Source organism: Raphanus sativus, unplaced genomic scaffold (genome assembly GCF_000801105.2).
Source record: "Raphanus sativus cultivar WK10039 unplaced genomic scaffold, ASM80110v3 Scaffold1099, whole genome shotgun sequence".
In the NCBI taxonomy this organism is placed as follows: Eukaryota; Viridiplantae; Streptophyta; class Magnoliopsida; order Brassicales; family Brassicaceae; genus Raphanus; species Raphanus sativus.
This window is the reverse complement of record NW_026616413.1, coordinates 1-25,503: the sequence shown is the minus strand read 5'-3', so window position 1 is coordinate 25,503 and position 25,503 is coordinate 1. Positions and strand designations below refer to the sequence as shown.

Here is a 25,503-nt window from a genome sequence, read left to right as displayed (position 1 = left end):
GCGCATTCACACGGATCAAAGTCTAATAAATAATTAATGGTAAATTCATATTATGATTTTTTTACGGTGTTTTTTTAGTGATTCTATTTTAATAGAATAGATGTATATATTTTAATCAAAAGAAAAAGAAGACAATTTCAAAGAAATAGAGTAAACATGTCTTTGAAAAAAAAAAAGAGTAAACATGTCTATGTTGAGTGGTGTTCCACTAACACAAATTTACATTACATAAGGCAACTACCAGGCGAACAGAAGGGAAGAGAGAGAGATTAAAAATACATGGACATAGTTCGGATCAACAATGTATAAGACTTGGTATTTTGGATATTCTATATAAGAAACGAGAACTACTTTATTTTTCTTGATGGATATTCGTTATTGAATGATGCAGAAGAATGAAAAAGTTTTACGTTACAAAGGACCTTGAATTAGAAAGTAACTATTATAACTTAAAAATCTGTTTATCAAAAAAAAAAGAATTAAAATCAAGCTGAAAGACATTAGTTGAACCATTAATTTTGATGGTGCGTTGTCGCTTGACGGTCTTGAGTGGAGGAGTGTGGCATAAGAAACCACATTTGTAGGAGGGTACTTGCGAGTTTGGGGTTGTCTTGATGGAGAGAGGAAGCTCGGTTCTAAATAACTGATCAATCTTGTGTATCTATTGATATAGGTTTAATCCAACTATTTTAATACAATTATTTAAAAAAATTATTAATCATTTAAAAAAAAATATTTTACACAAATATGAATACAATTAAAATATAAATATGAAAATTAAATTTCTAAAATAAAATATAAAACAAAAATATATCTGCTTTTCAGAATTTAATTTTCACTAAAAAATAAACGGGCCAACACATACTGACTACAACAATTCACACGGTCTCTCGAGTAACCTTTCAAATTCAACTTTTCATAGAGCAAACAAGCGAAGAAACCAAATACCAAACATAAAAGGAAAAAAGAAACGAAACTTGAAATCGCAACAACTGAACATTCAATGCAATGGACTAGTCATTTGTATGATTTATAACTTATGAAAAGAACCAGACCCTCAAGGCTCAAGCTTAAACTTCGAAGAGGTTTACTTCTTCAGAAATTATTTCATTCAGTATAGCTCCTCCTAATACTCGTCCGAATGCCGCCCCTAGTCCTAGGGCTGCGACACTCACACTCCCTCCTTGTGGCTTCACTTGTGGCCGTACTCCTTGCCCTTGCGCCTGTGATTGTGTCGGGCGTTGTGCTAGTGGTTGCTGAAGTTGAGGCTGCTGCTGAATCTGAGGTTGTGGTTGAGTCTGCAACTTTTGTGGTGGTAATTGGACTTGCGGTTGTGGTTGCGGCTGCAGTTGCGGCATATAAATTGGTACTTGACCGTTACTTGGCCCAACATTTACCCCTGGGTGAACAGCCATTTAACCGGAAGCACCATGAACCGGGTTTGCTGATCCATAGGGATGATGTGGGACTGGTACATACATAATAAAAGGTTGGGGTGCTGTGCCTGGCACAATTGGAATTGTAACTTGCTTCTCAAGAAACCTATATGTGAGGCTTAGGGTTCCTTCCCCGTACACACCTCCCACCTTGCGCGTAACCAACTTCATATCGTTAATATTAACGTCAGTAGATGGCGACGGTGGATTAGAACCAATAAGTTCTTGAATCTGGACACTCACGTTTCCAATATGTTTATCTCCCATTACCGGTCGGTGGCTCATCAACTCCACGACGAGGCTAAAACGGTCTTCCCGAGCTAACTTTTCCTCGCCCAGGGAAAACTTAACGGGGTGGTTCCAAGCTGGAAATTTAAAGCCAGAATAGGCGATAGGGGTTTTGGTCTTATGCTTTGTTGTCTTGCCCTCACAGATCATAACGGAAGCATATACGTCCATGTCATCGAACACGTTGACGTTTCTGATGTTGTGGGCGGATTTGATCACGAGCTCTATCGCAAGCTCTGTCACGGTGGTTTGAGTCTGACACTGAGGGGTATATATAACAGGCTGGCCCAATCTTGCTGGATCTAGGTTTGTGTAACCGTGTTGGACAAAAGGTGGCAAATAAACCGGTTCTGGCGGTATAGGATACAGATCATTAACCGGTGCCGGTTTGAAACGGTACGAGAGGCTTAGTTTTCCATTTGGTTTTGTTTCTCCGATGAACTTGACAGGATAAGTCAACGGCTTCATTTTGCTGACGTCACCGTTAGAAAACGGTGGAAGAGGATTTGTAGCAAGAAGCTCTTGAACCGAAACGTTGACCTCTCCTAAAGAAACGTCATTCTCGTCTTCGAGCCAATAGCTATACAACTCCACCTTGATATCTAGTAAGCCTTCGTTGGCTTCTCTCTCGTCGAAGGAGAATTTGACGGTGTGGTCCCACGTCGGATTTGAACCGCCGTCGTAGTCAATGGGCGTTTTGGCAGAACGTTTCTTTTGAGTAGCGCTGCCGTTTATCGAAATGACAGCGTATACGTCAATCTTGTCTGTGGCATCGATGTGGTCGACACTAGCTGATGTGATTTTGAGCTCAAGAGTTGGGTTCTCTGTGGCGTTTTCCAATCCTGATGAAGACATGTTCAAGATAGTCTTTGTTTGCTCTGTGTTTTGGCAAATGGAAAGTAGACCAATATATATAGATGTTGTAAGCAAACCACGAATCAAACTCGGAGAAATAAGGAATATTTAGAAGAAAAAAAATCTACCAACTCAAATACCCATTTTAGAATTTATATACTGATTACTGTTTATGTGAATGGATAGTTTACAATATTTTAGATTCATATTTGTACAGTTTTGTTTTTAAAACTAATATTTGTACAATTTGTCATTGTAAAAAAAATCCATTGCAAATAAGTATCATTTTAGTATTTCAATGCATAATTTATTAACTTTATTTTTTAATTTATTTTTTTATTAGTTAAAATATGAGTAGATGTATTGATAATGATGTTTTTATATAGAAAATATATAAAACTAAATTATTTCTTAATCTGTTTATACAGATGAAATATGTTTTTTAAGAAAAGTTAATAAGGACTTCTTATTTTTTTTAAAAAAAAAATACCATATCATATGTGTTATTTTACTGGTTTACCAAGATTAAGTCATTTTTAGAATCAACAACAAATTATTTGTAGACATCTTCTGATCCTGTGATATGGATGCCATTTCTTGAGTCAACGTTACTTCAATATACATCAAGTTGGCTAGTGATATCTTTTTTGTCAACCGGCTAGTGATATTATAAATCAAAACCATATTATAAGATTTTTTTTTTTTGTCATCAACAAACATACTCATATAGATTCTGCGGATCAAACTGGGGGTTCTGTATCCATGTGAACGACGAAAGACGATTGTTGTTTAGCACTGCGTGCTAAACGATCCGCCTTTGAATTCTCCGTCCTTGGTACATGAATAATCTGTGAGCTCGAAAAGTTGTCTTGTAATCTCTTGATGTCTTCCAGATAGCTTGCGAAGGCTGGCCACTCTTCTGGTTCCGAAACCATCTTCACCAATTAAGAACAATCCGTTGCAAACGTCACCTGGTACTGCCTTAAGTTCCTCATACACTCTATTGTCCAGATTAAAGTCTCAACCTCCGAATGGAGTGGAGATAAGCTGGCCCTAACATTTCGGGCTTCCATTAAACCCGTAAATCCTTCTAGCGTACTAAACCACCCTTAATCCGAAAAATGGTCTTTATCCTTCCATGAGGCATCTGTAAAACACCATCTCCCTGGGATTAATGGGAGTGTGATGTACTTGTGGTATTATATCTCTTCATGTATACGTCTCCGGTGCCGCAGCCCACATTGTAGATTCCGGTTCAGCCAGCGTTAGTGTATCCCTTGCATCAACATCCAAATTACTAAACACCTTATTATTTCGTGCTTTCCAAATATACCATAAGATCCAAGCAAATTGATGATCCTTCATTTTTGGTGAAACTCTCCAAAATAAGTGATCCATATTAGTAAACAGTGAATCCTAAAATGAAACATTTTATAGTTACGTGTCAATACTAAAATGATTCTTAGAATTATTATATGTTATGTTTTAGGTTAGTCTCATACTGTTTGCACAAAAAAAAAGTCTCATACTGTAAATTTGTGATCAATGGTGAATTTTTTTTGTTATAATAAAACAAATGATCATAAAATTATATAAATATGAAGTTTCATTTCATATGGTTATAAATATATAGGGATATACATATATATATATATATACCGTAAAATATATAATTATTTTAATTTTGAAATTTACATTGAATTTTTTAAAATGATTATAAATTACTAAAATTATTAAAAATTTCACATTGATTTTTGTTTGTCGGCGCCCATCTTTTAAGATCAAGTATTTATATTAAAATATACTATATTTCTATGTAAATTTAATTTAAATTTAATTATATAACACATAAATAAATAATATTAATGTTTTATTTATTTACCAATAAAAATTATTGTAAATAAATAAGAGATTTGTTTATATATATCTACTTACCTCAATTTAATTATATATATAATAGTTACTCGATTCTCAATTATTCGATATATTAATTATTTCATAATACATAAATAAATACAAAATAAATAATAATGTGTATTTATATACACAATGTTCATTCTTTGCTTTCATCCCGCACAAGATGGGGTCTTCATCTAATATAAAATTATAATACACACTAATATTCTTGTCAAATACTTTTGTACCATATAAAAAATATTAGAGTCTTAGACTTTGGTTGGGTAAAAATAATCCTCTCCCACCACTTATAAACTGATGTGATCTTGAGCTGAAGGGTTGGTTCTCTACGGCGTTTTCCAACCGTGGGGAAGACATTTTCAAGATAATCTTGTTCTGCTCTGTCTTGTAAAGAGCACAAATATATACAAATCATTTGTCATCTTCTGACCTTAGAAGATTATAGAAGAATAATATGGATGTCATCTCTTGAGTCAACGTTAGTTTAAAATACGTCAATTTGGCTAGTATATTGTAAACTAATATCATATTTACAGTACATATCATATTAGAATACACATTAAGTAATTCGTCAAATAGTTTTTTTTTTTTTTGAAAAAACAAAAGGGTTAAAACCCGGGTCACTATTGGAACCAGACCTAACCTCCGGGGGAGTCACAAGCCCGCGGATGGACTCCTTCTCCTGGGCATTCAAATGGGTCCTAAAACATGGACCCATATCCGCGTTAGGTGAACAGAACAATGTGACTTAGTTTCGCATAGCAGGAGGATCGAACCTGAAACGTGTTAGCGTCCCAGGCCCGTCCACTGCCACTTGACCACAAGGCCCGTTCAATTTGTCAAATAGTTTTGTAACCATATAAAAGTTAGACGTTGATAAAAAAAAAAGTAGACGTTTGTTGGTAAAATTAGTCCCCTCCCACCACTCACTAACGGTAAAAGGAATTATTGAGAATAAGTTTTAGAGATAATTCCGAATCTATTATGAATAGAATTACTTTTGGGGTGTAAATTTTGGTTTACAAATTTAGGACCAATAAGTCACAAAAAACTAGTCAATTAGAAATTGGTAGCTCGATTGTAACCTCCTTTGCTATTCAATGGTACAATTTTCATTCTTTCAACACACCATCTGTTATTCTTAATTTGCTCTTTTTGATCTGCCAGAAGAGACTTAATTTTAAGGCTTAATTATTTTATAGGTCTCTTGGTTATGAGTTTTACAGAGCTAAAGAGCTTAACGTTAATAAACAGTTACAAAACACCTAAACAATATTTTTTTTTTGAGTCAGACTGATATGCTCTTATTAAATCATCTTAACCATCTAGACTAACAATTTTATTATCTCCTCGTTGTTTAACAAACAAAATATAAAATGGAAATTGTTTATTTATTGGCTACTAACATTTTTTGTTGTCGCTAACGAAGCAATGACACTGCTGAAACAAGAAGATCCGCATTCGCCAACCTCTCATCATTCTTCGTATACTGCGGCGGCCCTTGGTATCCATATCCAGCCGGTGGTGGCGGCTGCGACATGTAAGGATAGGGTCCATAACCGTGCTGACTCGGTGGGGCCCACGACATTGGTCCCTGATGGTGAACCGGACCGGAAACAACAGCTGCCCCATTGAACCGGTACGAGAAAGTCAAAGAACCTTTCATTCTCTCAGACGGAGTTCTCACCTCATACGTCGCAAACTTCATCCCATGCCCATTACTGTTACCGTTAGTTGACGGCAAGAGGTAAACTAACGGGACCTCGACCTTACCAATACCTTTATCGCCTAGGATTCGACTGGAGAACAATCCCACGACGAGTGTTAAACGACCTTCTCTGGCTAATCTCTCATTGACGGAAAACTTGACGGCGTGATTCCAGTTAGGGTTAGATCCACCGTAGCGATCTACCGCGGTTTTCACTTTCTGTATATTTCTGTCGCCCAAAAGGGTTATGACGGCGTAAACATTCATCTTTGTGATGTGGTTGACATACTCAAGGTCACTTGCTGAGTTGATATTAAGCTCTAAGGTAAGATCCGTCATGGCTGCCAAGGGAACGCAATGTAACGTAAAGATACGTTTATAAACGTTGATCAGAAAGAAAGAAAAGAAAAATACGCTTAACTATAACCTAGATGTTTTGTAGCAAAAAAAGAAAACATAGGTGTAGCCGTGTAGAGGAAATCTTTGATGTTCTTTCAAAGTTTTCATAAGAGTTCAATTTATAATAGAGACAGTTGCACTGTGATTTTCGTTAGGTGATATGAAACGTGTTTGAGCGATCGTTAAAATAAATGAAACGCGTAAACTTTTACTAAAAAAGGAAGAAAATAATGTGGAACGGGAAAATAATTTATTCTTAGTATTAAGTATAATATTTAATAGAGTAGATTGGTGAAAATGGAAAAGTGAAACACGGAGAAAATAGAAAATCAAAACCCAGAATAAAACTTTCTTTTATTTGATGTAGAGTAACAGATCTCTCTGCTTTTATTCCTTTTTGGAGTCAATGAGCTGAAAACATATGGTACTTGATTGGTAAGAAGTAGAGTAACTATGTAGAAACGTTTTTTACTCTACTATATTAACATTATTATTGATAACACCATTCAGTCACACTCAAAATGTATAACAACATTATTAGTAATACATGTGCTTAAAGAAAAGATATCCTTTTTTATCTAAGTTTTCATTAGAATAACAGCACCGTACAATAATCCAACAATGGGTAACTAAGCCAGTGAAATACATATATATCCCCGGAAACTCCAGCCCAACCCAACATCAGGCATCTAATACAACATCATATTACAACTGAGCTTGATATTTAAACCGAAACAGTAGAGAATCAGTCGAATATCATGGAATAGAAAACAAGACACCTAGAAAACTCACAAACTCCAAGTCGACCGTTTGAATCTATTTCACCTGCACCAAATGTAATAACGCGAAAAGAACAAATACTTGCATGATTTCTAAAATTATCACATCATCGTTTAGCTCTTCTTTTGGTTCGGTTATTGCTCCTTTTATTGAATTAAATGACGGGATGTGACGATGTGTTTAACAGTCAAGAGTTTTTTTCGTTTGATATTTCGCAAGATGTGAAACACTAATGATTTAGATTTACGGCCTTATATAGAATTTAACACATAAACATAAAACACCAAATTTACATAAGATTTTGAAATTATAGTTTTTAAAAAGAAGAGAAATCCAACGAGTAAAGATGACAAAGTTTCTAGAGTCGACCGCAGTCATATTTAGTATGACTTAAAATGATAATTAAAGCACAAAACCTCACACTTAAATACTAGTTATAGCTATAAAGTGTCCATCAAGTTTCTAGAGTCGGCCGCAATCGTATTTAGTATGACGAATCTGATGACGCCCAAACAACAGCACCAACAACACAATAAACATGAGCCTGACGACCGTTGACTGCGTTTGTAGCGACCGTCCCGTCAAATACGTCTGCGTCGAAAGCGCGACTAGTCTCATCCTACGTTCATTCACATACTCATCAATAGCTTCTCCAATGCTTTTCACAGAACAATCCTTTAACGAGTCTCCATGGTCCGGACCCATTTTCCTAGCTAGACATCTAGCAAGAACAACCGAATCCTCTAGCGCAGCCGAGCCGCCTTGTCCGAGGAATGGACCCATCACGTGCATTGCATCGCCAGCTACAGTCACGGTCCCACGACGGAATTTCCCGAACATGATTTCCAACGGCGAACGGTACCTTAAATGCGTCAACGTTAATGCCTCCACATCGCATCTTTTCACCATTTCTTTCCAGTCTTCAGATAACTTATCGACCCATTTTAGAGTCACCTTTGCGATCGATTCTTGATCCTTAACCTTGTATTGGCTGTCTTGCATATGCACTACGAACCAAAAGACTTGGTTGTCGCTCAAAGGAAGTCTTCCGACTAAGACGTTTCCTGTTTTCATCCTTAGAAGCTCATGTGGAAATCCGTGGCCGTTTGGGTAATTAGTGAACCCTCTCACCGCACGACAGGCAAACGCCTTTTTAGGGCCTAACCGCAGATAATCACTGACGATAGAATTTGCACCATCGCATCCAATCAAGACCTATGAAAGAAGCAGACATGTATTTAATTATAAAATGTATAGAAAATCAAATTTGAAATTTGTAGCACAAAAATGCATATTTGAAAAATAAATCGTTGTAAAGACCGAAAATGAAGACCGAAAAACTATTTAACTATTTAATTAAATAGTTGTGTTTGAAACAATGAAGACCGAAATGAGAATCATGATACATTACCTTGGCTTTGATCGTATTTCCATTGGATAAGTGAACGACTGGAAACGACGTAGTTTCGTCCTCTTGGATCGAAACAATTTGGGAACTGAACCGGATGGTTCCATCAGGGAGAGCATCGGCTAAGGCCTCAACAAGATCGTTCCTTCTAAGACAACGAGCTTCGTCCCTGTTTGATTGCAATTAGTAAAATTTTAAACTCAATAACAATTTTCAACAAACTATGTATATAATTAAATTAACAACATACTTGATGTTTAAAACGAATTCTCGTTTTTTCTTCCCATCTTCAATCAACATGGTCCGTGCTCTGTTCACCAAATCCAAGAAACATCCAAAAATTTATTATACAAGTTCTAAAGCAAAGCTATGATCACTAATGATTAATTAGCAAAGCAAATAAAAAGGATTGAAGTAGAGAAATCTTACTTGTGAATAAGATTAGAAGTGAGACGAAGACGATCAGAGACGCCAAGCTGATCAAGAGCTCTCCAACCATTAGTAAGAGTTCCAATTCCAGCTCCTTCCGACCTCACTTTCTCGGCTCTCTCCAACACAACACTCTTTATTCCTTTCCTATGAAGAGCAAGGGAAGTGGCGAGACCAGCGATTCCGCCGCCGACGATAACTATTCCGACTTCTTCCATTTTTATTTCTAATTTAAAGCTGAGATATTCAGATCTGGAGTTTAGTTTGGGTACTTGTTATAACTTGTCTGAATGTTTATGTATAACAATTTCTTTATATAGTACTACTAAACTAAATAGAAGCAGCGAAGACTTTTCGTTAAAACAATTAATTACTTGGGAGACAATCATCAAGTGAAGTCAGGCTCGATTGTCTTTGGAGAGTCGAACATGTTCTACGTTTATGCAAGTTAGTTGACGTTGACGCAAGCGATGACGCCACCTACATTAAATCATGTGTTTTGTAAATAACAAAGTAGACTACTTAGTTGCAAAAAAAAAAAGTAGACTATTGTCCATAGATTATAAATACGTCTAATAAATATGGTCTACTTGTTGTATAGTGACAGTGAGTCCATACTTATCCTCTTCTATTTTACCAAAAAAAAACTAAAGCTTGTAATTTAAAAATTTGGACTAGGATTTTGAAATACTATTTATTTAATTTTGATCATTGTACAACTTTTATATCCAATTTTTTCTCTTAATTTCATAGAAGTTTATTTAATATATTTTAACCAAGAGAAATAGATAAACTTATATCTAAGACTATAATTTTAAATATTTACATATCTATTTTAAATGAAAATTTAAAATAAACATAATTATTTATTTTATCTTAATTTTATGTTTAATTAAATTACAATTTATATTAAAATATTGATAAAATTAATAAAACCTAATCTATTAACAAAATTTCATTTTTAAATATAGTTAAATTTAAAATTTATATTACTTCACATGGAACATAAAAATGTCTAGTTATCTATGTTAAGATTAATAGACATGATTTCCAATGAGTTTCATCAAATTTATCAAGATATTTATGTTAAGATTCATCAGAAATATAAAATAAAACAAAAAGAAAGAGATAAAGAATCTTAGCAAAAAAGAAAAGAGTGGAATAAGACGAAGAAAGGAGACATGCCATGCTAAAATCATGCCATGCTTTTTACTGTGTTTAGGTACATTGTTAATTTCTCATTTTTATAGGTTTTCAGATTAATCAAATCTTCTTAAAATCTCTAGTGATGTAGGGGATAAGGTCGTCATTTTGCTCACCCCATTTTCACTACTTTTACTTTTACTATGTTAGACAAATTCTTAATATCATACTTCTTTTGAACCAATTGACAAATACTAAGTAGCTTAATTCAAAATAAAGATATAAATTACAAAATTTGTTTTATAATTTTTTTTTCACGTCTCTAAAACAAAATCACAAGTTTCTAAATTAAAAACACAAGTTTTCATCGAGTTTCTAAAATAAAATTTTCAACAAATGAATTTCTAATTAATTTTCACGAGTTTTCAAAAGATTTTGATTCTGAAACATGAAACGTAGGTTCTTCCGAGTTTTCATGCAACTTAGCTTTTGAGGTTTCGGCAAAAAACTTTGGGTGTTCGGTGTATTCATTTTATAAGTCAGGGGTTCAAATAGTAATACATATAGTCAAAGGACCAAACTTGAAATTAGAAAAACTCACGGCCGCATTAGGTTTGGTAGTAAAATCCCTAAAACCCTAAAAAAAAGAACTCCAATCTCAGACAAAACAGAGCGCTTCCTTTGTCCTTAACAACCGTCACCACCCCTTCCCAAAAAAAGATGAGGCCTTTAGACGAGACCGAGACGACCGTAGTCTTCGAGAAGATCTTCAAATTCGTGGGCAACAACCTCAAGAACATCGTCGAGAACCCATCCCACGAAGGACCCGAATCAGAGCCCGGCCGCTACTGCTTCCGCCTCCAGAAGAGCAGAGTCTACTACGTCAGCGAGTCCCTCGTGAAGCGAGCCACCAACATCTCCCGCAAAAGCCTCGTCTCCCTCGGGACCTGCATCGGGAAGTACACACACGCGGGGAGCTTCCACCTGACGATCATGTCGCTCAACCTCCTGGCGGCGAACGCGAAGCACAAGGTGTGGCTGAAACCCACCTCGGAGATGTCGTTTCTCTACGGAAACCACGTCTTGAAAGGAGGGTTGGGGAGGATTACCGATAGCATTGTCCCTGGGGATGGGGTTGTGGTGTTCTCGATGTCTGATGTTCCGTTGGGGTTTGGGATCGCGGCGAAGAGTACGCAGGATTGTCGGAAGTTGGATCCGAATGGTATCGTTGTGCTTCATCAGGCGGATATTGGAGAGTATTTGAGGGATGAAGACGAGCTTTGAGACAGCAGAAAGGTTTTGTCTTTATGAGGATCTTGGCTTTGGTTCTGCTTGTTGTTTTAAGTTTTTTTTTTTATTATGAGGATTAAGAGATATGTAACTGTTTCAAAAAGTTGTGGAACTTGGTGTTGGATTTAATGAAAGTCTCTATTTTTATGAATCTGTAAGGGTGGATGAGTGTTGGAAACAGCTTGACTTGCTTTAGATATGTTATATTAATGTTGAGAAGCTTGAAACTTTATGAATTAACTAGGCACTGATGTTTTGTATTAAGCCAAAACTGATCATGAAATCTTATCGAGAGACAGATTTTGCATAAACATGTCCATGGAGAATAGTAGTAGGTGAGTGTTTTTGACTTTTGATTAAACGAAATGTAGATGCTGAGAACTCCGAGCTTTCATCTGCTAGATTATACAGCGCAAAGAAACTTGTAGAAGTGGGGATTTGTTCAAACTTGAAGTTAGCTTCAGAAAATATGAGAATCGTTTTGTTTCTAGTCTTTTAGCTTGCACTGAACTTTACATAGTCGACATATATGTAATTTGATGTTAGCAATCACTAGCCCGTCTAGCTCAGTTGGTAGAGCGCAAGGCTCTTAACCTTGTGGTCGTGGGTTCGAGCCCCACGGTGGGCGACATTCTTTTGTTTATTTTTTCTGACGCCAGATCATTGGACAGGTTTTGTACTTTATCAAATTAAGTTTCTTGCCTTTTTTTGAATTGTATATTTATGCATCTATGTGTCACTGCTTTACAATGACAGAATCTGTCCACATCTGGAGTCATTCGACAAGTATGTACTTTCTCAAAGTATATGATTGTATATTTGAATACCGGCAAAGATTTGCGACAATGCTGCACGTTTAAGTGATCATGCAGTCGATGCTTATATGAGTTATGTCTTTATTCATGGGTGGTTTTTTTCTGGCTGTTGTGTCTATGGTTTTGTCATGTGTGAGTATCATCTTTTTGTTCTTATCATAACCAAGGGTAAGATTCTCCTGCGTAAACTCAGAAAGTGAAACAAGATGTTGGAATACTATTGAAATGAATCCATATAGTGGTTATATTTTATAAGTTTGTACCTGCTTTTTTTTTGTTTTTGTCACTGAGTACCTGCTTAATCTTTAGTAAACATGACTAGGCAAATCTTGCGATGATCGCTGTTTATTGCTACTTTCATACCTACTCATTCCAGTGGAAGCTCGCTTGTCTTGCCATCTTTAAGTTGTTCAAACACTCTGCTACTAAAGCCTTTTTGATACTACTATTTATGGTTTGTAACGCGAGTGTCGTTGTTGATACTCTCTACTTCTTCCTTTTAGTATCTTTATAGAATTTTTCCTGTATAAAATGTATATATAACAGTAAACCAGCTTATGTGTCCTCGTCCTCCTCCATCATTCTCTCTGTTTTCTCCTAGCAGCTACAAGATAACTCAGAAAAATTCAAAAGAGCAGATGGACAAGAGAGGCGAGGTGACAGAAGAGAAAGTGGAAGCTCGATTGACTGATGAGAGTGAGAATGAAGCAGAGCACTAGATGGTCAAAATGTTCTTCTTATCATCTTACGCTACTACTAGTACTTACTTAGGTTGAGATTGTACTGCTACTCTTGATATGTAGTTATTGCGTTTTAGTTAAATTCTAATGGTACAACGGTCTGCTGCAGATCGATAAGTCCCTCCACTGCACCAACTTTTGTACTGATTTCAAAATCAAGCTTCTCTTCTGTTATTGAAGAGAATGTGAAATTAAGCTCCCACATCATAGAGGTTCAACAACACCGTAAAAAATGAACCAAACGGTTCAGTCTAGGATACAAACCGGGCATTTGAAGCTCTGAATAATTAGACTTCAGTCTGCAAACACAATCCTTCTTGTGTTCATTTCTAGTAGTTCAACTATTGTGTTTCTTTTTCAGTTTATTACATGTAAATAACTTATGGCGAAACTTTTAACAATTACCAAAGCTAACCGTGTCTACGACCGATCTAATTAACCATACATGTGTCTAACTTAATTTTCAAACTCTTTGTCTACAATACAAACCACAATGAGAAGAACTCTTTTGTCAACTGATCATTGAATTAACTAACAATAATATATACCTATAAATCAATTATTCATTTGCGTATTTCATTTTTGAAAATAAAGTTGATTATTTCTTGTTATATTCTTGACATTTTATTTTATTAGATTGATTTAAAATATTTCTCTAGGTTTTGATTGTTAAGTATGAACAAGTTTCAGCCTAAAATATACATTTACATTATTGTGTTGGTAGCATATTCAATCAAGTAAAATGCGTCATGTATTGTGTGTCATCTCTTATCCTTAAGGTTTGATAATTTCAAAATTTGAAAAGTCAAGAAAAGAAATCTATACTGTTCGACATAAGGCAAAGTTGATTATTCCCTCTTATTTTCTTGTCATTTGATTTTATTTCATTAGTTTCAAATAATTTTCTAGGTTTTTATAGTTAAGTGTTAAGCAATGACAACCTTTAAACATAAGATATTTTTTTAATTTATCAGTTGGTGGCATAGCCAATGGTCATCTCGTATCCTCCAATATTTAATCAAATAAAAAATTGAAAAGTCAAAAAGAAATAAAGAAGAAGAAGAAATCTATACTGTTTGACATAAGGTTTTTTACTAAACGCGTTAAAACATCATCAATCAAGCTTTTTTAAAAGAAAACTTGCTTGTATTTGAGCTAACAGTCAAGTGGCATAAACCCGTAAATATTCCCAAATCCTAGTGGCATTTCCCACTGTCTTTTCTCTTTAAAGGCATTTCTTTCTCCTCTCTTTCTTATTACACTAAAACATTTGAACCTGACAGAGAAAAGAAGCTAAAGAGAGAAAAATAATGAGAGGACTCTCGATCATCGCGATCCTCACCGTCCTCTGCCTATTCTCCGCCGCTCACTCCCAGTCCGTCGGTTTCGCCGCCGATTTCATGCCGTTCGAGACAGAGTGCACTGGCTCCATCGCCGAGTGCTCGACGGCGACGGGGTCAGAGTTCGATATGGACTCTGAGATAAACAGGCGCATCTTAGCGACGACAAGGTACATAAGCTACGGTGCGCTTAGGAGAAACACAGTTCCATGCTCGCGCCGCGGCGCGTCTTACTACAATTGCCGACGTGGAGCTCAGGCCAACCCTTACTCTCGTGGCTGTAGCGCCATCACTCGTTGCAGGCGATGATCTCTCTCTCTCTGTATCTCAAATTCTTTTGTTTTAAATTATATACAATTTTTCAGATCTCTCTTTTTTTGTTGTTGTTTCCTGGTGGGTTACTTATGTTTATAATTCCATTGCAATACAATTTCGTAAACTCAAGTTATCAATTGTCTATGATGATTACATTGGTAGGAGAATGTGGAACTGTGAACTATCTGTGCAGATGTCTATTATTTCCGAGTATTTTATCAAAATTATATAGTGATTAAATATGTATGTAAGGGTGTTTGTTGCATGTGCTGAAGAAATTAACAGATGTTCACCATATGGGGAATATATGTGATATTAAAATTGTAGTTATTCATATGGAGAAAAGTTATGATGAGAAGAAATCAAATTTGATTTACAGGAATATTTTCTTATAATTTTATGTTTGAAAAATGAATAATTGCTGAGAGAGAAGAGAAGTGAGAGAAACAATAATTACAATGGGTTGGGGCCAGCTTCACATGCAACATACTTTCGGCAGAACCCCACACGTTGGCGTATTTATTACGCGTTTGCCTGCTGTATTCTTCTTTCATTTATACTGTGAATTCACCATCTTTTAGAACTTAACATTATTTAAATTACTTCTGTCTAAAAACCTATTATTATGTAATTTTGTTCAAAGAGAAGAAGTAATCGTTGATAAAAAATACTTAAAAAATTCAAGGGTTTTGAAAAGAAAAATATAAGATAGAATACTCATTTTCTCCAATAATTAGAAGAATGATTTAGAAGAAGAAAAAAAAACATTCAATATGAACACAGAACAGCAATGATAAAAAGAAATAGTACAACAAATTAAAGACACTTTCAATTAAATGCATGATTAATTATTTGATGCTCCTCGGGCCCTCAATAGTTTTGCTCCGTTTACATAAACATTGAAGAGGGTAATATGACCAAAGATTTTGAAAAATGGATTTGGAGTTTGGACCGCATACTAGTCTTACCTCATGACAGGCATACACCAACTCATCACCAGATGCTATTGATAAATCGAAAATGATAGATGATTGATAGCGTAATCAAAGTGACATTTGCATTTGTAAATTTTCTCAAATGAAATATCCAGTTTTAATATAATTGATTTGTTTTCAAATATGATTTATTTCTGTACTTATTCTCGTGTATTGTACTAGTAGTATTTAAAGCAATTGAACCCTAATTTGTCCCTCAGACTCGTACAAGTCGTAATGGTTACATTCGGTCTAATTATGGCACCGATATTGTGTGTTTCGTAAGAGTAATTCAAAACGAAGAAAGTTAAAATTGGAACCAAACAGAGTATAGCCCTTCATGCATTAGACTTTTCAGTTATCTCAAAACCAACACGACAAATCATAAGTGCAGGAAGGATAATGCAATGTACCACCACATCATGAATCTATTGAATGAACTCAACAAGATATTCATGTCTTTCGAAACAGAAAATTTTAAAAAGTCATAGTACTGCGCTTAATAAATTTCAGTGTTTGCGAGACAAGCAGAAAAGATAATGGACCATAGTTTTTTTTTCAAGTGGGAATTAACTAGCCGGTGTTTTGGGTTCATCGCCAGATTTGGAGGCAGGAGGTGGAGTGCCTTCAACTCCCATCTCGGCTCTTAGATCATTGATGCTTTGCTCCAGCTCATTGATTCTGCCTCCCATGTCATCGAGTGAAATCATCAAAGTCAAGGAAATAACGGTTTAAACACACAAATTGCTGATAAAAGATTTTAGTTCCTTCAATTTCCGAACTTAAACTCATCATGATAGTAAAGGTGATTCAGTGTAGAACTCACACCAACAAGTATGGATAATAGAGCAACTTAACAAGAGTAGAACCATGTGGTATTATCTAGAGAAGAGACATCTAGAATCTCAAGAAATACTTTTATCTAATCTACCAGTAGATAACTGTATACCTATCCGTCGATTTCATGGGCAGAAATAAACTAAAACTAGAGATCATCATTTCCTGCACCCTCTAGAAGGGAGGGGAAACATTTTCAAAATTATTCTAAAGGAAGAAACATTGAATACAGGAATGTTAAAAAGGATATTCTTTGTGATGATGGAGTCGGACATTGTCTGAAACCTGCTTTGCTGAAAGACACAAGAAGAAAACCAAAATTTGTAATCAGAATCTACCTACTGAAGCTGTGATTACAAGACCTAAAGAAGAGAGGATTAAAAAAAAAGCCCACCATCTGCTGCAGGAGATTTTGGACCTGGACACGAACAAAATTCAAGGATTCAGTAACAAAACCAAACTGGTATTAGTCTAAGAAAAACAGAGAGACGATGGGGGGAAGAAATCAACTCACAAAAGCAGTCATATCAGCAGTGCTCTGCTTAGTATCCTCAGAATCATGGCCATCCTGTTAGCATCAAAACAAAGAAACAAGTGTAAATATATATAGATAACAGTCTCTCCACATGCATCAGGAAAGGAGGAGGAGGATGAAGCTTTATGATTATGAACAAATCATCCATGCACGGAGATTCCTAAGCAAGACTACTCAACGAAGAAAGCTTATATAAGCTGGCTAGATCATCATCCATCAGATCTCCAAATTTCATTCTCAGTTACACAAATCCACATATGTAAAATGGAGAATCGAAGAATTCAACCTTACGTTTAGACTAAGAACAGAAAGTTTCGATGATCAAAATCTACAGAAACACGAAATCCAATCGAGAATCATTGCTAAATTGTCACGCTAAATCCTCCTCCGAAGATTATAAAAAAAAAAAAAAACATGATTTTAAGGATATCATTTCGAAATCTCAATCGATAGATCTGACGAGCACGAGCATAGGTTTCGTGAATGAAAAAATAAAAAAATAAACTCGATCGAAATCAAGCAATGAACGGCATCGTGTGTACCATTTTTAGGGTTGCTCGGATGACGGAGAATTATGGAGAGGCGATGAGACGACGGAGATGAGAGAGCGATGTGTGTATGTTTTCGTGTTACCGAGAAATGGAACTATTTTTTTTTTAACTTTTTATATATTAACCCAAACCCGCTGTATATCTTAAATGTCCAAACTACCCCTCTACTGGATCGAGTGTGATTTTACAACATCTTCCAATTCGCAATCCGGTTTAACACAACCGATTCAAATCAAATATATACCGAGTGATTAATTTTTTACACCGGACTCCACAGGGTGAAATTCTAAAATTCAAGTCAATATACGAACATCTTGGATGGGATTTTGGGTTTTATTGAACATTTTAAATTTTAAAAGGAATCTACGGAATACTCTTAAAGGTTTGGGTGCTTTTGTAATTTAACTTTTACTTGTTTCAAATGATTTTTGCCGAATGTTTTGGCTTGAGCTAACCATCTCTCTCTCCGCCGCAGCAATGGCTGCTCTCCGACACCCCGTCTTCACATCTCCTTCGACTATACTTCCGTCCTACTCCTCCACCGGTAAAAAAAGAGTCTCCTTCAAAGTTATCCGCTGTTCTTCTCCGGTGGTCTCAGTTGCATTCTCGTCATCAAAAAGGAAAAACTACCTGCGACCCAAAATCCTCAGAACCCTAGGTCCCACCAAGCCCCAGGAGATCGAACCGACGCGAAAGGTTCCTCCAAGAGAGGACGAAGTATTCACGAATAAGGACGATGATGTAGAGGAGCTCACCTCGGTTGTTGCTGCGCCGAACGAGGTGAATGGTGTGTTCAGTAAGCTCTCTCCGAAGCTAGTAGTCAAGTACGGGTTGTGTCTGGTCGGAATGTTCGCTTTTCAGACGGTTTGCGCTGTTTTGTTTCTCGGAAACTCGACGGAGAAAGCGCAGGATAAAAGTTCGAGTCTTTCGTTAGATAGCGATGCGGTGGTTTCGCTAGAGGATCTTGAGATGAGTGAGAAGATCGCAGAGATTAGAATGATGGCGCGTGAAGCACGTAGAAGCGAGGAAAAGAGTGGTGGTGGTGGTGGTGGTGGTAGAGAAGAGGATGGTGGAGCGTTGAATCCTGGTGGAGGGGTTGAGATTGAGAAGGAGATAGAAGCGAGGTTGTCTAACATTGAGAGACGGTTGAACTCGCAGAGAAAAGGGTTGGCGGGGTTACGCGTAGAGCCGTTGGATGAATCTAGAGATGATGATGTGAAGAGTTTGATGTTTGAGAAGAAGTACAAGTTTAAAGGCGAGAAGCCCCCCAAGGGTAACGTCAAAGGCTTTGGTGGAAGTAATGAGCAAAATGGCAATGTTAGTGACTCAAGAGATGGTTTGAAGAACGCTGATGAAGAACCAAAAGTGGGAGGGCTTTCAGATTCCAAGATGATTTCTGGTAGGTTTTAGAATAAGGTGCTATATACCTGCAGCATCTGGTGTTAAGTGCATTGATGGTTTGTGTTGATTCTTAAGAAACATACGGTGATGTTAAGGATGTCATGTACAGAATAGATCTTGGATTGATCATGTCTAATAATAAATTTGATGATAAAATGAAACATAGCCATCTTGCAATCCTCAGCTTATCTTAATATTTTTAGGTGCTGCTCAGGGGTCTGAGCAAAGGCGACCATCAAACCAAGTTTTGAAGTCAAGCAATTCTGAAAATCGAAAGCCAAATACGGAAGCTGGTTCTGGATTTGGTAGGAGTGGCCAACATGGAGAAGTCAGGAAAGGAAACTCCATGAGAAGAGTTAAGGAGAAACAGAATAAAACTTGGTGGCTTAAGCTTCCCTATGTGCTGGTAGGTTGTATATTAGGCTCAAGAAGTATCATAATGTCATGACTCATGAGCCAGTACTTACTGCTTTCTCTTCTCTTCAGAGAATTCTTATGCGGAGTAGTATTGACCAAGAAGTATCTGAAGGGTACTTTACTATGAGGACCGAACCTATGGAACAAAACAAGGCCGAAGTTTCACACATGATTGCATTTGAGGATCAAAGTGATGCAATAAACTTCTCTTATCTGCTGGAGTCAGTTTTTGAAGACTTGGAGGATTTCAGCGCCAATGTAGTTCCCATATCAACCAAGGTAAAAGGAAGCTCATTCTCTGACCAACAACAATCTTCTCTCTTAAAAATGTCCATCTCTGTGAAGTTAATTTAATTTCAGAGCAAGTGGACTAAACATATCTTTTTTTTAATTTCATTGTAGGATCTTTATAACGAAGTAAGTTCTGGTGGCAAGAATGTGATTGTTGTGAAGAAGCGGCAACTAAAGCTGTATGCTGGACAACCATTTGAAGATGTTGAAAGAGCCCTCCATACTCTTATCCAAGAACAATGATAGAGTTAATATTACGTAGGATCTTCCCAGGTTTCATCTGATGGCTTGTAAGGGGTGTATTTGAATGAACAAGGTGATTATATGTTTTCTACACACAGAATCACATTAAGTGCTAAATTGCATTCTAATTACTAAACAAAAGTAAAAGAGTTTGTCAGTAAAGTGTGTGGAAGAGATATGGTATTGTCTAGTGCAGACGGAACCAAACTCGACCAATGAAATTAATTCGGCTATCGAAGCTGGTATTCTCCTCCGGTTAAATAATCTCGGGACCAGTACCTATCAAACGACGTCGTTTATGCTCTTCACTTGTACGATACACGCTCTTCATCTCTCTCGTTCATAATTTCTCTGTTTGAAATTGTATCCCCACAAGGCACAATAATTGATTTCGATTCTCGATCATGGACCAAGAGTATCGCAACCCTAGATCGTCGGCGTCCCACCTCCACCAGCACCAACATCAAATGAGGACAACGGTTCCACCACCGCCGTCTCCTCATCCTTCGCCTCCGGTTCCTTCGCATGCGGAAAGTGATCAGAGCACGTCGGAGCTTCGCGCTCTCGATTGTAACCTCGCTTCCTTGTGCGATCATATTCAATCCGAAGGTTTCGGCTCCGGTTCATTCTCCGATGTTGTTGTCAAGGCCATGGGGTCCACCTACCATCTCCACCGACTCATTCTTTCTCGCAGCTCCTACTTCAGGTTTATATCTGAATTTTCCGGTTTACGAGTGAGATCGACTCCAATAATTTTCCGGTTTGCATCTTCATGAGGTGATTTTGATATTTAGGTTTTGATTATATAATGTATGCAATTTTGGTAGGACAATGCTCCAAGGTCCGTGGAAAGAAGCAAGCTCTCCGGTTGTGAACCTACTGGTGGATGATAAAAATGTAAATGGAGATGCAATCTCTGTTGCTTTGGCTTATCTCTATGGGCATCATCCCAAGCTTGATGATGATAATGCCTTCCGCGTTTTAGCTGCAGCTTCGTTTCTCGACCTTCAGGTATTGGTGTTTTTTTTTTCCTTAGTAAGAGATTAGTTTCTTTTGAATCAATTGATGTAGACACTGGTGGCTTTTTTTTTCCTGCAGGATTTGTGTGCAATATGCACTGATTTTATTATTTCAGAGCTGAGGACTTCAAACTTCCTGGCATATCAGGTTTGAGAAGTCTTGGTCGGTTATATTGTCTTAGCCTCCTTGGTCTCTGTGAATCTTTAACACACGGAGTTTCTCCCATGTGTGACTTAGGTGTTTGCAGAGAGTCAAGACTATGGCATACATGGAGAACGTGTGAAGAATGCGTGTTGGGGTTATCTCTGTCAAAGTGGTGCTGTGGAACTTAGAGAGGTAAATATATAATGTATTATTCTTTAGTATCAGATTCATGATTTTTATGTAGTTTGTGTTGTTGGTCTGTTTCTTTTGTGTATGGCTTTTCCCCTGTTCTACCCATCTCGCTGCTAAAACGGTTGTCCTTAAGTTTGACATTATGTAACTGGCTTCACCTTCTTCTTCCATCTTTTATATATTGTCAGTCTATCTAGAAAGCACATGATACAGAATGTCAACAGGGTTCAACCAAATTTTTTTAGTTTGAATTAACTATTTGAGTTTTAGTGACTTGCTAATTATCAAAGCGTGTTTTATGATCAGATGCTGCCAAAACTCTCTGCACAGACTCTATGTGCGTTGCTGACATCTGATGAACTATGGGTCCCTAGTGAAGAAAAACGGTATCACGTATTGGATTATGATTTCATAGTGTATTCATATTTATTATGTTTCCTAAAACCGTGTCTATTTCCATGTCAAAAAGGTTTGAACTGGCATTGTACGCCTTCATCGCGAATGGTGCTCCTTCCGACTCTGAACATTCCAATCAGCATTCGTGTTTTGAGAGAGGGGCAAGCTTTCCTATAGATTCTGTTGTGTCGAAGGGGAAAAATGTGGTGGATGAATTCTCCTTTAGGAGTTTGGACCGTAAGCTAGGTCGTTTGGATTTGGAAGATGACCTAAGGAATGCTAGTGATGATGTGAGCGTTCCACTCGCAGAAGGTGTATCTGATTTGCAAAGAGGATTTAACCTCATGTTTCAGCAATCTGCTAACCCGCAGACAAGTTTTGGTCGTACTAGCACCAGTGTTGTTGAAAAGACAGAAGGTAGTGGGGTGGCAATTAAAGGACCTTCTGAAGAAGCATATCATTTGAGTAATGATAGTTGGTTATCTGGCGCAGATTCTAGAAATTCTCCTGTCTCGGGTGTAGGCAATGACTGGAGAAACGGTGGTGCTTCTGCTCTTACCTGGGGTGGACGGGTTGTGGGGACGAAGCAGGTCACAGGCTGTCTTAAAGGAAAATGGGGATTAACTGAGGAAGAATACAATGCATTTGTGAATACTTTTGAAGGTGGTTCGCTTCTTTATTGCAATATGTCGTTTGAAGTACTTCTGAACGCAAGAAAACAACTTGAAGAGTTGGGTTTTCCTTGTAAAGCTGTGAACGATGGCCTATGGTTGCAGGTTATTTTTCCCTAAACTTGCTTGTCTTCTCATTCAGCTAGTCATAGAAAATGTAGGAATGGTGGATTAGCTCATACTTTGATTCATCTGCACTTAATGCGGATTAGGGTATTTTTCAGTAAAATCAGAGGCATTTATCATGAGCAGTCCTATTCTAGCTTATATGTTTGCTTAATGTCTTTCTGTTTACTACTATCCAGATGCTTCTCAGCCAGAGGGTGCAGGAAGTTGCTACCAACACATGCAAAAAGTGTTGCCTCATCAATATTGCATGCGCGTGTAAACAGGGATTTGGGCTTCCGCATGGTGCACCCTTCAACAATTATTATTGCCAAGACAATGTTCAGAACAATATGATGGGAGGCATTGAAACCATGTATCTGACAGAGTCATCTCAAGCTGAAGAAAATGGCATCTTTAAGCCTGTCAGGATCAGTGTTAGAGGACAGCACATAGATGGACTTGCCGGCATTGGATGTGAAGCCACATTTGTACCACCACCTGCTTGGCCTCCTACACCTTTTGTGTACTCTCGTGTCCCCATTAACAGAAATGGTCAGCAACCTCTAGCTAGTGATGGTTCGGAAGGTAGAATCGGTCAAAGTGAAGAAATTTTAAAAGATGGCTTGACAGCACTAGTTGGGCTGAGCCAAGGGACAAGCGGTGTTGGTAATTATACTCGTGGAGATCAAAATGAGGGAGGGCACACCAGTGGAGCGACTGTTGGAATGTCAGAACCAAAGGAACATTCAGTAGGGACTGAGCGGGAGAACGCGAGTTGTACCATATCACTTGATACAAGGACACCTTTGTGTCACTTTCCTCCTTTCCGTTTTGGGTAAGGTTGTCGATTTTTTTACTTGTAACCCCAACTCTTGCTCTGTGATTTCATGCTTTGTCCTGTTTTGGTAAACAGTTGTTTTCGTTGTCTGCAGAGTTGAATTTGAGGATGTCCACAGACTAGCTAATGGTCATGTAGAGCATTCTCCTGAATTCTTCTATGCTGGTTCTCTGTGGAAGGTATAACAAACTCATATCTCAGTCCGCAAAGTTTTCTCTTTGGAAGCAATCAGTGATGAAATATTTTGGTTTGGTGAGACGTTTTTTAAATGCCATATCCAGATTAGCATTCAGGCGTTTAATGATGAAGACCCTCAAGGACGCCGAACTATTGGTAACGTGACTCAACTCGAGAACGAGATCACCTCACATTAGATTGATATGTTAAACTTGATGATCCATTTTCTACAGGTTTGTTTCTTCACCGTCGTAAAGCAGAGATAGTGGACTCACTAAGGAAGGTTAGTTTTTCCTTCTTCATCATCCTAAAGAGAAGTCCAAACCAAAACCCTCCCGTTTTTAGATAGTTCAGTAGTCATATATTCCGAAATCACAACCTTTTTCTCCTCACTCAGGTCCACGTTTACATAGATCCTCGTGACAAAGTGACTGCACGTTACCAGGTACGTTTCTGTTATCTATTTTCAAGTTTCTCCTTGGTATTCTGTAACAGCACACACTATGTATGTTTTTGCAGCTGGTCTGCCCATCGAAAAGAGAAGTGATGCTGTTTGGGGATTTCAAGCAGAGAGGAACTTTGTTGCCCAAAGCTCCCAAAGGTTGGGGATGGCGAACTGCACTGCCCTTCGATGAGCTCTCTGAGCTTCTCCAAAATGGGACTCTGAGAGTTGCAGCTGTGGTTCAGCTCGTCTAGAGAGAAACTCATATTGTGTGTAGAACAAAAATTAATATGTTGTAGAACAAAAATCTTTATTTTGGAAGTTATTTAGCAGCTCTCTTAATAATGATATATTACTTAGTCAAACTATGACTGTGTTTTGATGTATAATATATATAAATGACTCAGAAATGAATGGAAGAACATATAAAATTTTCAGAATGGAAATGCTTGTAACTAAGATTTTCCTTCTTTACTTTTAAGAACAAGAGAGGGGATCCTAAGAATGGAAGCCTAGACTATGAATTGACATGTGGCCAACTGATTATACCAAAAGCTTATACTGTTACATAATAAGAGTTACATAATGAGAGCAACATAGTTGAAAGCTTGTGCTCTAATTTTTTGAATGGAGAATGATTCTTATACATGAAAATTGCATTAGGAAGATAAGCATTCGTGCTTTGCTTCAACAATTAGTGGCAAATCTAGAGATTATTTAAACTTGGGAACACAATTCTATCAAAACGCGGATCAAAATCTACTAGTTTATTTATTTAACATTTGCTTGAGCCATTTAATTCCCTTTTGCATTTTGTTGCTTGTATTAGAATCTGTTTAGCTCTTTATTTACATGTTCTTTCTGTTTATTTAGTTGCTTTAACCATTTCTAGTTTGTCATCTAAGATTGTTAGAAAATCTATGATTGATTTTTTACCTTAGAGTAAGCACCTATATTTAGTTTAGAAAAATACTAATTACACATTAGATGTGGCAATAATAATTTGTGTTGAGTATATAATATATTAAAAAAAACAATTAATATACAGTAGCAGGGTTTTCATTAGAGTCAATTAGGCCAAAAACCTAAAAGAACTTACTAATTAGCAAAATACCTATGAAACAAATATTGTGGGGATTAAGATTTTTGCTGAAGAAGGTAAATGACGAAATGCCCCTTCTGGCTCTAAAAAGTGTTGTGTATAATAGGTTGATTATAGGTTAGTAGCTAAAAGAGGGTTTTAATTTAATTGGGGGAGTTGGTAATGATTAACTTAGTTTTTATCCTCCCCAAATTTAAAAGATCTAACACAAGTGGCTGCATGGAGAGGAGAATCATAGTAAAATATTTCCGTCAGTATGCAAAAGAAATTGTATGGGGAGAGGGAGGGGTAGTCCATGTCA

At 37.0% G+C, this 25,503-nt stretch overlaps 7 protein-coding genes, 1 non-coding gene and 1 pseudogene across 10 annotated transcripts; 5 read left to right on the top strand and 4 right to left on the bottom strand.

Moving 5' to 3' along the window:
* Positions 1–877: 877 nt before the first annotated feature.
* On the bottom strand, positions 878–2,723 carry LOC108850172 (uncharacterized; annotated as a pseudogene).
* A 3,193-nt stretch (positions 2,724–5,916) lies between these two features.
* Positions 5,917–6,543, bottom strand: LOC108850171 (protein SRC2-like). The gene has a single exon (XM_018623747.1). The coding sequence runs from the start codon at positions 6,541–6,543 to the stop codon at positions 5,917–5,919; it is 627 nt and encodes a 208-aa protein (XP_018479249.1).
* A 1,132-nt stretch (positions 6,544–7,675) lies between these two features.
* On the bottom strand, positions 7,676–9,514 carry LOC130503747 (monooxygenase 1-like). Its single transcript, XM_056998303.1, has 4 exons — positions 9,221–9,514; positions 9,042–9,101; positions 8,795–8,960; positions 7,676–8,598 (listed from the first exon to the last, which is right to left on the bottom strand). The coding sequence occupies exons 1-4, from the start codon at positions 9,436–9,438 to the stop codon at positions 7,846–7,848; spliced, it is 1,197 nt and encodes a 398-aa protein (XP_056854283.1). The 5' UTR covers positions 9,439–9,514; the 3' UTR covers positions 7,676–7,845.
* Positions 9,515–10,998: 1,484 nt separating this feature from the next.
* On the top strand, positions 10,999–11,804 carry LOC108849385 (uncharacterized). Its single transcript, XM_018622933.2, has one exon. The coding sequence runs from the start codon at positions 11,084–11,086 to the stop codon at positions 11,645–11,647; it is 564 nt and encodes a 187-aa protein (XP_018478435.1). The 5' UTR covers positions 10,999–11,083; the 3' UTR covers positions 11,648–11,804.
* Positions 11,805–12,208: 404 nt separating this feature from the next.
* On the top strand, positions 12,209–12,281 carry TRNAK-CUU (transfer RNA lysine (anticodon CUU)). The gene has a single exon. It is a non-coding gene; the product is annotated as a tRNA-Lys (tRNA).
* A 2,176-nt stretch (positions 12,282–14,457) lies between these two features.
* LOC130503746 (protein RALF-like 33) lies at positions 14,458–15,000 on the top strand. The gene has a single exon (XM_056998302.1). The coding sequence runs from the start codon at positions 14,519–14,521 to the stop codon at positions 14,855–14,857; it is 339 nt and encodes a 112-aa protein (XP_056854282.1). The 5' UTR covers positions 14,458–14,518; the 3' UTR covers positions 14,858–15,000.
* Positions 15,001–16,226: 1,226 nt separating this feature from the next.
* LOC108832814 (heat shock factor-binding protein) lies at positions 16,227–17,862 on the bottom strand. The gene is made up of 5 exons (XM_018606263.2): positions 17,752–17,862; positions 17,189–17,242; positions 17,069–17,092; positions 16,925–16,967; positions 16,227–16,537 (listed from the first exon to the last, which is right to left on the bottom strand). Exons 1-5 carry the CDS (start codon positions 17,752–17,754, stop codon positions 16,407–16,409), a joined length of 255 nt encoding a protein of 84 aa, XP_018461765.1. The 5' UTR covers positions 17,755–17,862; the 3' UTR covers positions 16,227–16,406.
* Positions 17,863–18,192: 330 nt separating this feature from the next.
* LOC108832817 (uncharacterized) lies at positions 18,193–20,221 on the top strand. Its single transcript, XM_018606267.2, has 4 exons — positions 18,193–19,159; positions 19,365–19,567; positions 19,648–19,857; positions 19,981–20,221. The coding sequence occupies exons 1-4, from the start codon at positions 18,196–18,198 to the stop codon at positions 20,110–20,112; spliced, it is 1,509 nt and encodes a 502-aa protein (XP_018461769.2). The 5' UTR covers positions 18,193–18,195; the 3' UTR covers positions 20,113–20,221.
* A 214-nt stretch (positions 20,222–20,435) lies between these two features.
* LOC108832816 (uncharacterized) lies at positions 20,436–24,465 on the top strand. 3 transcript variants are annotated; one of them, XM_018606265.2, is made up of 13 exons: positions 20,438–20,818; positions 20,940–21,123; positions 21,211–21,279; positions 21,370–21,468; positions 21,775–21,854; positions 21,938–22,281; positions 22,357–22,640; positions 22,841–23,478; positions 23,576–23,660; positions 23,763–23,814; positions 23,892–23,941; positions 24,056–24,103; positions 24,178–24,465. In XM_018606265.2, exons 1-13 carry the CDS (start codon positions 20,517–20,519, stop codon positions 24,352–24,354), a joined length of 2,412 nt encoding a protein of 803 aa, XP_018461767.1. In that variant the 5' UTR covers positions 20,438–20,516; the 3' UTR covers positions 24,355–24,465. The 3 variants fall into 3 exon arrangements, 2 of the variants coding, with proteins under 2 accessions (XP_018461767.1, XP_018461766.1); XM_018606264.2 differs by having other exon boundaries at positions 20,439–20,818; positions 21,938–22,640; XR_008940975.1 differs by lacking the exons at positions 23,892–23,941; positions 24,056–24,103; positions 24,178–24,465 and having other exon boundaries at positions 20,436–20,818; positions 21,938–22,640; positions 22,841–23,483.
* Positions 24,466–25,503: the final 1,038 nt, after the last annotated feature.

Bases quoted from the DNA above. Each gene is read 5' to 3' on its own strand.
- LOC130503747 (XM_056998303.1), bottom strand. From the start codon at position 9,438: ATGGAAGAAGTCGGAATAGTTATCGTCGGCGGCGGAATCGCTGGTCTC. The intron at 9,102-9,220 runs GTAAGATTTCTC...TTTGGTGAACAG, and splicing joins ACTTCTAATCTTATTCACAA to AGCACGGACCATGTTGATTG. The intron at 8,961-9,041 runs GTATGTTGTTAA...GCAATCAAACAG, and splicing joins GAATTCGTTTTAAACATCAA to GGACGAAGCTCGTTGTCTTA.
- LOC130503746 (XM_056998302.1), top strand. From the start codon at position 14,519: ATGAGAGGACTCTCGATCATCGCGATCCTCACCGTCCTCTGCCTATTC.
- LOC108849385 (XM_018622933.2), top strand. From the start codon at position 11,084: ATGAGGCCTTTAGACGAGACCGAGACGACCGTAGTCTTCGAGAAGATC.
- LOC108832816 (XM_018606264.2), top strand. From the start codon at position 20,517: ATGGACCAAGAGTATCGCAACCCTAGATCGTCGGCGTCCCACCTCCAC. The intron at 21,280-21,369 runs GTTTGAGAAGTC...TGTGTGACTTAG, and splicing joins CAAACTTCCTGGCATATCAG to GTGTTTGCAGAGAGTCAAGA. The intron at 23,479-23,575 runs GTAAGGTTGTCG...CGTTGTCTGCAG, and splicing joins TTTCCTCCTTTCCGTTTTGG to AGTTGAATTTGAGGATGTCC.
- LOC108850171 (XM_018623747.1), bottom strand. From the start codon at position 6,543: ATGACGGATCTTACCTTAGAGCTTAATATCAACTCAGCAAGTGACCTT.
- LOC108832814 (XM_018606263.2), bottom strand. The intron at 16,968-17,068 runs GTGGGCTTTTTT...TGTGTCTTTCAG, and splicing joins AAAATCTCCTGCAGCAGATG to CAAAGCAGGTTTCAGACAAT. The intron at 16,538-16,924 runs ATATCCTTTTTA...TGATGATTTCAC, and splicing joins CGACTCCATCATCACAAAGA to TCGATGACATGGGAGGCAGA.
- LOC108832817 (XM_018606267.2), top strand. From the start codon at position 18,196: ATGTTTTGGCTTGAGCTAACCATCTCTCTCTCCGCCGCAGCAATGGCT. The intron at 19,568-19,647 runs GTAGGTTGTATA...TCTTCTCTTCAG, and splicing joins TTAAGCTTCCCTATGTGCTG to AGAATTCTTATGCGGAGTAG. The intron at 19,858-19,980 runs GTAAAAGGAAGC...ATTTCATTGTAG, and splicing joins TAGTTCCCATATCAACCAAG to GATCTTTATAACGAAGTAAG.